The sequence below is a fragment of the Channa argus genome, chromosome 22 (assembly GCF_033026475.1).
Source record: "Channa argus isolate prfri chromosome 22, Channa argus male v1.0, whole genome shotgun sequence".
Taxonomy (NCBI): Eukaryota; Metazoa; Chordata; class Actinopteri; order Anabantiformes; family Channidae; genus Channa; species Channa argus.
The window spans coordinates 2,863,476-2,875,775 of record NC_090218.1 but is presented as its reverse complement, the minus strand read 5'-3'; the positions used below and the strand labels follow the sequence as shown (position 1 = coordinate 2,875,775).

General features: G+C 38.0%; 1 protein-coding gene across 1 annotated transcript; it reads right to left on the bottom strand.

Moving 5' to 3' along the window:
* Nucleotides 1-452: 452 nt before the first annotated feature.
* bckdk (branched chain ketoacid dehydrogenase kinase) lies at nucleotides 453-11,969 on the bottom strand. The gene is made up of 11 exons (XM_067491585.1): nucleotides 11,575-11,969; nucleotides 9,561-9,629; nucleotides 9,350-9,460; nucleotides 7,706-7,753; nucleotides 5,860-5,979; nucleotides 5,430-5,528; nucleotides 4,799-4,872; nucleotides 3,714-3,842; nucleotides 2,789-2,878; nucleotides 2,475-2,630; nucleotides 453-1,902 (listed from the first exon to the last, which is right to left on the bottom strand). The coding sequence occupies exons 1-11, from the start codon at nucleotides 11,818-11,820 to the stop codon at nucleotides 1,758-1,760; spliced, it is 1,287 nt and encodes a 428-aa protein (XP_067347686.1). The 5' UTR covers nucleotides 11,821-11,969; the 3' UTR covers nucleotides 453-1,757.
* Between the last annotated feature and the right edge of the window lie 331 nt (nucleotides 11,970-12,300).

Here is a 12,300-nt window from a genome sequence, read left to right as displayed (position 1 = left end):
CTTCGAGCATATTGAGCCAGTGTCTTGGAGAATGTCTTGAGTGTGTCTTGGACACCCATTTAGATAGTGGACTGCAGCCAAAATATATAGGTACCTTTATAATGTAATTGCTGGGGCTTTTCTCTCAAGGTGTTTTTACTTTTGTCAACTAATTGTCAACACAATAAATGCATCTGAAGGTAGACGGTAACACAGTGTTGGTTTCCCCATTTGCAAGAGGAGTTCCTTTAAAACTGCAGAAACATGCAAAAGATATTGAATACTTGGAGAAAGAACTTATAATAACTATAGAAGCTATAATAACAGGCTTTTTAGCATTTACCTTACACTCATCGTTTGCAACATGTTGGAGGCACTTTTGCCTTTAGATGTGTTGATTTGAAGCACACACTGAAGACTTTCTGTAGTGACAAGTTGTTTACTATGTCTAAACTAGAGGAAAAAAGGGGAAATAATGACTGAATAGAATATATTTGAAAAAACAAACAAACAAAAAAAAAACACGCACTAATTATGACCACTGTTGTTATTAAGTTGTGATCTGAGATAATCAACTTAAAAAAATCTCTGCACCATCTCCTCCTGAAAGGTAATCTTATACAAGCCTAACTTCAAAAAGACACCAAGCTTCAACCTGACATACCAAAAAAAAAAAAAAATAATAATTACCATTAAGAAAAAACAAAAACAGAAAATAATGTTAGTAAATACTTCTCTGGTATATTATTACTTTGTAGGTTGTTACAGTAAAGTAAAATCTGATATGATTGTTGCAAGCAGTGAGCATGACAACCAGAAATCTATTTTTTTATGAAAAATCATCTGACACCAAACTAAAGAAACTGAACTGGTGTTCACCTGTGTGAGCCAATAAAGGCAACAAAATGAAAACAAAAAAGTCAGCATGCAGTAGAAGGACTAGCATCACACAATAAGGCAACTGAACATCTCGGTTGGCTTCCCTGGCTGAAAGCACCACAATAACCCAGCTGAACAAAGATGTTCATCTCGTAATGTTATAACATAACAAGTAAGAAATCTGTTAATGAGCTTTTGGTGTTTTGGCACCTGAACATATCACAAAGGGCCGTCAGGGGTTGGGACATATACATTACTGCCACCAACAGAAGCTGTGTTCCTTTGTAGACTTATAACAGCTGAAAACATGCTGGAATCGCGTCGATCAAACTATCATTACACTGATCATCAACAATTTGAGCAGCTCTGGTGGCAAGGAGATTTTGACTGGGAGGCTGTGGAGTGTTTCAGAAGTTTAATTTAAAATGTTTATCCACCAATGACTGTTCTTATTTTGAGGTTATGTAACACTTAACGTTTGGTGAACTTCCTTAAAACTGAAGCCCTTTTTTTTTTTTACCCCCCCCCTTCTCCCTCCTTCCACATTAGCATCAGTGACTGTGAATAAGCACAGTTTGTTTGTCCCAATAACCTAAACATTCATAAGTTCATACACCCGTCAAAACTTCAAGACGACAAACCACAGGATACAAAACAAAAAGGAAAACAAGTGAAATCAAAAACTTGACAGCTAACATAGCTTATAATAAATCTAAGGGCAAAAAAACAACAAGTAGTGGGATTGGTAACATAAAGGGCTTTCTGACAACACACTGTGTAGGCTATCACTTGTGGAGCAAGTCTGTTAGTCCACACCAGCCTTCCTGCTGGGAAACGCTCCACACTCCTGCATGGCCTGATTCCTAAGTTGTGATCTACAAGATGACTAGAGAGGTGGTTTACACTCTGAAGCTCTCTCCTTTGCCGTCAATGTGGCGCAGACGAAGGTAGACGTCAGTGCCGATGCCCTGCATAGACTGTATGGACAGAGAGCCGCCAAGGTACTCAGCGTAGGCCCTAGAGGTGGGCAACCCAAAGCCAAACCTGCAGCACAGGAAGACAGTAAAGCAGTCAAGTTGCATAGTTGCACTGTGTATGCAAAACAATGTGAAAATGATCAGTAAAAATGTTGCTATAGTGGACGATAACTGCTGTGCAAAACAGCAGACAAAATACGTGCACAGATGTACAGAGACCCACAAAAAGCAGTACGTTGTTGGAGTGTATTAATGATAAGATCAGCTTTACAGAAATTTTCTCACAGTAGGACAAATGAAACACTGGTCTTGCAGTTTAACCAAGACTGGAAAAAGAAAGAACATATTTACATTTAACCACTTAATGCATCATAGGTGACAAACACCTATCCAATACAAAAACAAAAACACAACTGTACATTGAATCAACAACTTTTTGTGCACTCGAGCTTTAAGAACAAATTTCTGCCATTTGTTCAGGTTTTTGTTAGCTGTTGTATTGTTTGATCAGCTATAGTGAAAGCTGATGACCACATGTAACTGTATGACCACATATCACAAACAGCCAGTTGAGTGGCACTTCCTTTATTTCCTCTGTTAAATGCTGAACACACACATTGTGTACTTTCAAATGCTCACCCATGCATAGGGCTGGACTGGTTTCCACTGTTGGTAATGCTGTTGAAGAGATTGCTCATGCGTGGGTCCTGTGCACTCTCCTCAGCTGTGCTGAAGTGGTAATCCATCACCTTGTCTATTATGTTGTGAGGGATACCGCCGCCACGATCTGAAATCCTGCAGGAAATTAAAAAAAAAAAAGTTATTCTATGGAAGCTCTGAGCAACACGAAAATGTCAAAACAACCCCAGTCTTATAATGCAAGTTGCCAAAAAAAAAATCACAGGTGTTAAAAAAAAAAACAGCAGCCTTGGATCCAACATTTAGCAACTCACCTGATGACAAAGTCAATGTCATTATTGGCAATGGTGACAACCACATCAGGCACATTGTATGGGGTGTCCAGATGGCTTTCCATTGTGGCCCTGAAAATATACATAAATAGATGTCATAGAAAGAATAGGTCTTTTGAAATCTGCTTTCTTGGGTAACAGTTGATGAGTGATCCATCGATTTATTCCTCTGTGAATAAAATAGTTACATTCTCAATCAAAAACAACCAGCATGCAACACTTTTCCAAATTGCCTGTTCTGCTTCCATGTTCTCAAATAGTGACCAAAATGAATGACAGGAATGTAACCAAGATACAGCCAGCAACTTGTTATTGCCAGAAAGTCTGATCACAAACCTGGACTGACTCCTAAGTGACAGCAGAAGGAATAAATGTTGAACATCAAAAAGCCCATTGCGATGCTCTTCATATTATTTCGTTTTCTTTTTGCCCATAACTTAACTTACTTTCCGTGAATGGCAAAATAATAGTTAATAAACCAATAATTAGACAACAAAATAAATAGACATTTTCTGTAGAAGCCCAAAATGGGAATTAATTGCGGTAAGTACAGACAAAAATGAATACATCTCAAATTATTATAGACGCCTCTATGTATTAATTAATAAATAGCAGAAATTGAAATACATTTTTTTGGTTTTACTCTGTAACAATTTCACATGTAGCTAGTAAAGTACGTATCTTTTAGAGGATTTAGCCACTACAGAACAACTGTGTCTGAGATATACAGTATATACTTGATAGTGTGAAATCATATGCATAAATATACTTGGTACTTCAATATAGTATACATTATATTTGACATTGTAACACAGTTTAAAAAAAAAAAAAAAACACAATCACATCAAACTAAAAATATGTACAGTCTGGACTGTGCCTGTCTGTGTTTGCGGGAAGCTTATAGTACCTCATGGCATTCTTAAGGAGCTCAGGCAGGATGTAATCCAGGGGCAGAGGGATGAACGGGAAGCGAGCTGCTACGTGTCCGTTGATCCTGACCCTGGGAGAGTTACCGTATTGGTGCTCACACAGGCGTCTGGTGGAACAACGGAACGTGAAAATGGGAAAAACTGACCATCACAAGTTCAGCACAGATAGTGTTGACTGACTCTTTTGTTCTCTGAATGGTATAGATTTCAAAGGGGTTTGTGTTACTTTCACTATGCATCTATCAATCGCTGGACTGCGTTTCCATTGTTGGTCATTATTGGAAATCAATTTATATCTGAGTTAGCCAAGATCAGCAACAGGGAAACAAGTTATACATCTACTGTTGGGGTTTGCACTGTAGATGGCTGGACTGATATTCAACTTGTTTTTAACATTTCTGCATTTTGTCACTTCATCCCTTTGCCATCTCATTTTTAAGCCAGCCAGCTTGATGACATTCAACAGTTAGCACTAAACAAAGTACAGTACACAGGGTTGAGAATCCTACTAGGTTTAACAGGTATTTGGTCATAAACCAATGTATTACAAATGTGACATTTTGGTTGTGCTACATAAATTGTGAAAACAAAATCAGCAAAAGTATAAAAATTAATTCTACAGGGGACCCAAATATGTTTTAGTCTTGCAAAACTAAAGAACTGCCCAACACTGTGATCCCTTGAGCTACAGTGCGATTGTGATTAAACCATCAGAGGAGAAATGATAAAATATATGTATTGCGCTGTGATTTCAGTGTTCACCTGCTACACACTGTTCCCGAACAACAGATAAACACATTATTCCAAAGCAGTTCACCGATTATTAGTCCTTGTGCAGTGGGAATATTTCTTTGTGGAGTCACAGACTCCAAAAAAGGTCACTGGATAAGATTACACAATGTAAACAAGAACGATAGCTCATATCTCATTCACAGCTCTAGGCCCTTGGACATGTATGTAGCTGAGAGTTTATCAGGTGAACTCTGACTTTCCTCAGCCAAAAGAGAGCTCATTCAGAAAGTCATCTAGAGGTGATAAATAAACTGTGTGACTAAACACTTACCTGGCAAAGTCCACCCACTTCTCTATGATCTTTTTGGGGGACAGACGTCTGCATATGATCCCAACAAAATCAGGCTGAAACAAAAACAGAAATACAGTTCAAATCAAGTATAATAAACTTCACCCATTTCAAAATAATTATTACTGTTATTTTCTTTCAGTCAGCGGATTTGATATTATTTTTGCTTCACTGCATGGAGGAATTATTTTTTTTTTAACTGTATTCCTGCGGTTGATTATTAGAAATATCATATCATAAACTTGTTTTCTCCTGGCTGAAAGTAGTTCCCCACATATATATATATATATATATTAATTCCTCGTGCATTAATAAGATTTGCCAAAAACTACTGTTTGGGAATTATAGAAACTATGTTTGTTTCTAAATTTTAAGATGATTGTCTTTTGTATGAAGTAATGGGCTCACAGGAAAGAAAGGAAAGCCATATATTAATAAAAGAGGGAGTTCTGCTCTGACTGGGAGTGACCCCCACAAAACGTTCTGCCACCAGGTGTGTGTGACTGGAAATTTAGAATAGTTGGACACCCAGCCGTAAATATTGATTTACTACAGAGAAAATCCTTCTTTAGGGAAACAACACAGTTTAGAAGTGTTAAAAATAATTGCGTACATTTTCTTCGTGGAGGGCAAGATGGTGTGTGGCCAGCATTCGGATTCCAAGACGAGAGCAAAGTGTTGTATCCAGGAAGCTGCGGATGATTGTCTCATCCTGCAAAGGCAGAGGGGGGGAAAAAAAAAGTCAACATACAAATCAACATACATGCTGAATACTTACTGTATATTGCTTATTTTACTTTGAAATCAAAGTAAGATTTCAATTTGGACCTTTAATAGCATTGCTCAAAATTCTGAAACAACTTTATTAATCCCAAAGCAAAATTAGTGCTTTATTAGAGTTGCACTCTGCTATAAAGGAAAGGAAAGATCACTAAGGAAATATCCCATACAGATTATTTGAATTATTAGTAGGTAATCATTTCTAAGATCAGACACTGTAGTTATATCTGGTGTTTTGAAAAGCCTGGAGAAACAGCTGGTACCTGGATGTGTCTGCGACATTCCCTGAAGCCCTGCGCCAGCATGGTGACCACATCTTTGTGGTCGTCCAGTAGCTGCTGCACCAGTTTACAGAATCGAGCCTCAAAGTCCTGATCCTTGATCTGTCAACAAATGAGTGTAAATCACATCAGCTGTTTGGGTTTTATTTTGCTTGGTTTTCACTCATTGTCTATTTGCTGAATTAATTCAAATTGGTATAACTTATAATTGACAAGTGACCACCCTTTCTTATGTTATAACAAAAAAGGAGAGTGTTGTTTTACTAATGGAATCAGCATTGTCAAAAAGTAAACTAACTGTCTGTGTATTATAATTTAGTTAGTGCTGCCACTTCACAGATAAAAGGTTGCGTGGTCTCGTCCCTGACCGACTGTGGCCTTTTTTGAGTGGAGTTTGCATGTTCTCACCGTGCTTGCGTGTTATTCCTCTGGGTACTCCAGACTACATGACTACATGAAGTTGTCACTTACAAATGAATTACATTTTTAATCTTTGGACATTAAAAGCTAATTTCTCAGCTCACATGCCTTTTCAGAAGTAATAATAGTTTATTTCCACAGTTGTCTTTGGGGTTTCTTCCAAAACACACTGTGGGTCTTTTACTCTTATGAGTTCAAATCATCTTAAACCTTTAAGGGAATATTTGCAAGTATAACCATTTACTTCTGCAAAAATATTATACTTCAGAAAAGTCAGAAAACCTGGCAGAGTACATCCATGGTGATTTACTGCTGTACACACAAACATGTCAGGGAGCACGTTATATATTATGTTTTCCTGAACCTGCTGGGGCTGTTTGTAGCAGGCAAAGATGCCAGAGAGCAACATTTTAGAAAGACCAACTGATAAATCTAAGATAACGTATAAATGGATGGCTGACTTTACACAGAGCATAACAAAGAACATATCCAACAGATGTTTCAGTATCTACAGTCTTAAAATTACACTTACATTACTGAACACAAGAGCGAGTGAACAATACATATTAAGCCATTCCTTGTCATTGTCAATTAAAAATTTAATTTGTCCTCACACTTAAAAGTAAGAATGCACAAGTTGTCATTTTTCATTAGCTATAACATTAGTGACATATGAGCAGAACAGGAAATTAAATGATCAAATAAGTCTCAGGCTAAATTTAAAAATTAAAAATACTGATCATTGGTACAAATAACATCTAAGAACAGTATATTCAGTACATTGTCAATATTGTATAGATCACAGCCAAACAATGAGTCCATCTATTTATGCAGCAACTATATGAGTGTTCTGCATTTTCACTGCAGTGAATGTAATGACAAATATTTTAAAAAAGTAATGTATTCCATTTTTTAAATGATGAGTCAGCAGATAGCTATGCAGTATTGATGATCTAACTGGACTATGTCATGTTTTTGAGAAAACTGAAGAAAACTTTGCAGTTGATATCACTTTATAAAGAAATTAAAAAGGCTAAAGAATAGAATTGATTGATCATTTAAATGATTAAAAAGTAAAATACCGAACATAAGGCGATTCTTATTTGTTTGCTCGTCAAATCTGTGCATGTATTTAGCATTTAGAGACAACTAGGGGCACTTGGGGCTTTTTATTTAAAATAGTTGATTTTTATTTAAAATAGTTGATAGAAAATGCAACAAGGGTTAAGGGTCTGGGTTAATTTCAGCTGTACCTAAACAACATGCGAGTAAGTTGAAAGCCTACACAGCAAAGGCACACATTTCCTGTTTAGGATCATAAAATTAAGCCGCTCCCTGAAAAATTAAGAGGTTGACCTTATGACCCTGTGTTTATGTGTGTGTGTGTGTAAGATTGCAGGACACACACCTGGGGAAAGTCACTGAGCATGTGGTAGGCTCTGATGTACAGTTCATGCTGAAGGAAAGAAGAGAAGAGGTGGAGATTGTAGTTAGAATGATCCTCTTGGATTGTGCATCCAACCAGAAACCATCACACTACCAGCACAGGCCCCTGACAGGGCCCCACAGCACAACTCACAATTTCACACGTGGGTTACATTACAAACCATGAAATTTTCTCTTGTACCAACAAAGCCAAACAACTCTCCCACAAGACAACCTTTGTTTCTCAGGTGAAATGTACGATATCAAGCTTTACACCTTAACCGGCTCGAGTAATAGTTGAAAATCAAAATCTGCTCCGCTACTCTTTTATTTTTGGTGAAAGGACTGATAGACTGACTTAATCCGGTTCAACCAACATTACATCTGTTGTCACACAATTTATGCAGTGAGCAGAGTGGAGCTCTGATACTTGAAAAGAAGGAATATAGGTGAAAGTTCATTAACAACAGCATGTGCAAAGAGGAGGTGAGTCGGTTTTGAAGGGCTTGCAGGGGAAAACATTTTTTTTAAAAAACAGTATGTTTTTGCCACACAGATGCCAGAGATAGCTAAATTGAGACAGCTGTATTATTTAAATGTGTGTCAATGTGCAACAATTACTGACCGGTACTTTTTAAAAATAAAGTTTTTCAGGCATGTAAAATGATTGTTGTGTGTTTATATTTAAGCTGGGTTTGTGCAATATCTGTTTATGGGGGTTGTGCCTTCACTTCTATACAGAGAATTTTATTTGTACAAAATGGTATTTTAAGAAATGTCACTGCAACACATCTTTGCAGGACCAGAGGTTACTGTGGACAGGTTTCATTAGACGGAATTACCTTATCTAAAAGATTTTGTCTTTCTGAAAGGTCTTGTAGGAATCATTTGGGAATAGTCACATGCAGAAAAGCTTTTAAAAACAAGTGGAGGCCTTAGGTATTGTGACATTCACATGAGAGCAGCAGACTATTGTGTTTTTTACAAAAATTACAGAGAAAATTCTAAATTGGTGAATCTGAAAAATGCACTTCAATTAGTTGTACATGCTACATAACAAATGTGACTGGTTCTTCTTCTCTCTAGTTTTTCTTTGGGATTTCAGTAACCCAAACTTTCAGACGTATTTAAACTCAAAAATCTGTCATGTTACGTTAATCCAGATACTGAATACTGACAATCATATTGTCTGTTAATCCACATTACAATGCCTTATATACACCTGAATCAGTAATTAACAGCCAAAGTTCACAAAAACAGCAGCGGCTCCTCGTTGTCGCTGTGTTTACATTGAGTGTAATGATAAATAATCCTCTTTTATATAGGTCTGTATATCGGTCCTAGCCCGACAATCGGGAATAATTTGGGGTTCCAGAAATGGAGTTGGGGATTGCATTACTAACCCTGTGATTGGTGCTCTACCTCCTGTGCCACACTATGGAGTTATGGAGGCAGCAGAGTTAACCACTTGTTTTGTTAAAGCATCTTGAGAGAGAATTTCTTTTGTTCAGGCATGACTCTCGTGTGTGACCTAGTTGTCAGCTTTCTTATTACACATCTGCTGCAGAGCTGATGCCCTCTTACTGCAGCCAGGAGCAATGTTGAAGAGTGAGAATTGTTTACTTACCACCTGGAGAATGGTGGGGTTGCAACCAATAATGAAGGGCAAGCTACGGAATCCTTTGATGCGATGGGCGATTCGTACAGGCAGCTCTTTATGTAGGTACTTGGCACTGCTCTGACACACAGTGGAAAGCAAGTGAGTAAAGAGTCACAGAGATCCAAGAACTTCACTATGAAATACTTGGCAGTTCTTTATATGTGGCTAAAATATTTACCAAGATGTGGTGTCCATCGGCAGACTTCCCAGAATACAACAGAGTTGCTAAAGTCAGCCTCACTGAGGCCTAAGGGGGGGAGACATGATCACGTACACATTCACAGTTAAAGCTATTCGCCATGTGGCTACATGGGGAACAGAAAACATCTGTCATATAACATACTTCTGATACTTGTCATAAACATAAATATTATTTATAGAAAATATTTTCAAAAGTGAAACATTGCTAAACTTTTTTAAAGAGAAATACTGTCGAAAAGTGTTTGATTCAAATTACAAATTACCTGAGGAAGAAAAAGTCAACAACATTACAAATATAGTTCTGAAACCCAATTAAAAAAAACATCTTTCAGTCACAATTTGAGCTCCATAGTCAGGCCAACCAAATATAAGCCTCTCATATGATGGTCCATAAATTAAATGAAATTTGTCTACATTATAACCAAAGGTAAGATCGTGGCATGCAGACAAATTTGTATAATTTATATCCATTACGCAGGGAGTTGCCCTATGACACGCCTGAAAACAGTAAGTGGTGAATCACCGTGCAGTGGCTGGATTTTAGGGCACTGGTTGTGTCACACATTTAACAAACATTGTTACACAATACAATGGTGTGCAACAAGATTCCAAGACATGTACCATCTCATAATAATCACAATCTTATTAAGCTTAGTCTTGGTTTAACATGCAATGTGTATTTGGATTTCTTATCTGGATGTGAAAAACAAAAAAACAAAACAAAAATGCATATAGAACAAACTTTGATGAGATCAGCTAGACCAAATCTGGAGGGTGTCTCGTTTATATGCGTGTGTCTGTACACCTGAAAATGGCACTGGAGAAAGGGCAAAGATAATAATTTGGATTTATTCTGCTGGGGATATCCTTTTCAAGGTCACTTCGATCTTGTTTCCCTTGTATCCTCTTATTTTGGAACCTTATGTCGGGAACCACTGCACCAGATTAACGTGTGACTGCAAGTCACGAGACATCAATTGCGGCTGATCGGCTAAATGTTTGGTCTTAAAAAGAATTATCAGTGACTACATGCAATACATTAGCACCAACACTGCAGAAACCTTCTTTGTGTAAATAGGTTTTGTCCAATATGGTAAAATATTTTATATATTTATATATAAAATTTAAAAACTGTTATATATTTATATAAAAAATATATATTATATAATATAATATTTTATATATAAAATATTTTAGAGATCTAAATAAGAGTTGGAGAGTTACAATTACTTTGGATGCTGGGGGTTCAACTCAGCCTCCATCACTGAAATACAACACTATCAACTCTCTCGTTATTGGTCAATCATCACATCTGTAATTATAGTTCAAATGTCTGCTTTGTATTGACGAATCTTCTCCAACTTCATGACAAGCAACGAGGTTGCCAACATTAACAGTAACTGAGCGCTAAGTTAGCTAAGCGATTAGTCCTCGTGACGCTGCATTCAAGTTCTTGGCAGCAACTATTTTAACGCGGTCAGACTCAAGTTAGTGCTAACGGCCTTGGCGTCTTTATAATATATTAAAAAAGTAATATAAGCAAACACACAGTCACCATCCTAAAAACTGTAATATCCCAAGAAGAAGCCATAAAAACAAATCGAAATGCCCCAGCTTGACCACTTGTTTTGTATTTACATAACAGTCAAATATATTGTTATTTACTCGAAGCTAGCTAAGAACACTAATCGTTTGTGACAGCTTTCTAAGTTGGAAAGACAAATCAATGTTCATCCAGTATGTCTGCTGGGCCAACTAGTGACGTTTAATTAGCTAAACCAGCTGTAAACGCCAACAAAAGTATATCGCTGCTTTAAGTTCTTGTAAGGCGTAGCACTTACGGTCGTTTCAATGACCGTGAACGCAGCACGAACGCTGCTAGCTGCTAACGTTACTGTCCTTCTACTGCTAGCTTGCTGATTCGCTCCCACAGCAGCAGGACCGACAGTTGACGGGAGAATAGCGGTAACGCTAATGTTTCACAATCCTACCTTTTCTGCAGAAGTGTCAATTGCTGACTGGTTGTAAAACGACGTGACAGTCTTCGACCGCTCTCTTGCCAGTTCTGAAAATCCCTGCATCGAGGACGTGGACCGAAATCTCCGGTTCTGCGTGTTTGTCAGAGGTGGTACTGTGTTAGTGGCAGGGGCCAGCAAGAGCCTGCCGAGCCTCGGCCTAACCCTGCAGGTAGCACCGCTCAGCATCTCTACCGCTTTACCCGCTAGTCCAGGACGCATTTGGAGACGAGCTGTGTGTGCATGTGTGAACAGGGCTGCCCTGTTCCAGTACAACCACTGAATGTTTGGGCTGCTATGAGGCCATTAGGATCGCTTCGTAATATTGCACAAAGGCACAGATGAGAATACAGTAAGAGACACGGTACAGAAAGGGCTTTGTAAGCATTGGCCAATGGGAGACAGAGCTGGGGTGACGAAATGATAGTTAAGCCAATCAGTCGGCCAGAGGCGGGGCGACATAACAAGCACCCAGCCCCCGCCCGACTACTGTACTTTCATGCGAGGGAGCAGTCGGTAAACAACTCTCAACTAGAATGTTAGTTGATTTATAGTTCACGGGGAACATTCAAAACGTTATATGCCCTGTAGTTACAAATGCATTTTCCCTGATGCTTGACCTCCTCTCGTCCAAAAAACACAATTTAGTATTACAGCCCTGAATTAGACCTTATTTCAGTGAATACGAACATAACAATCTCA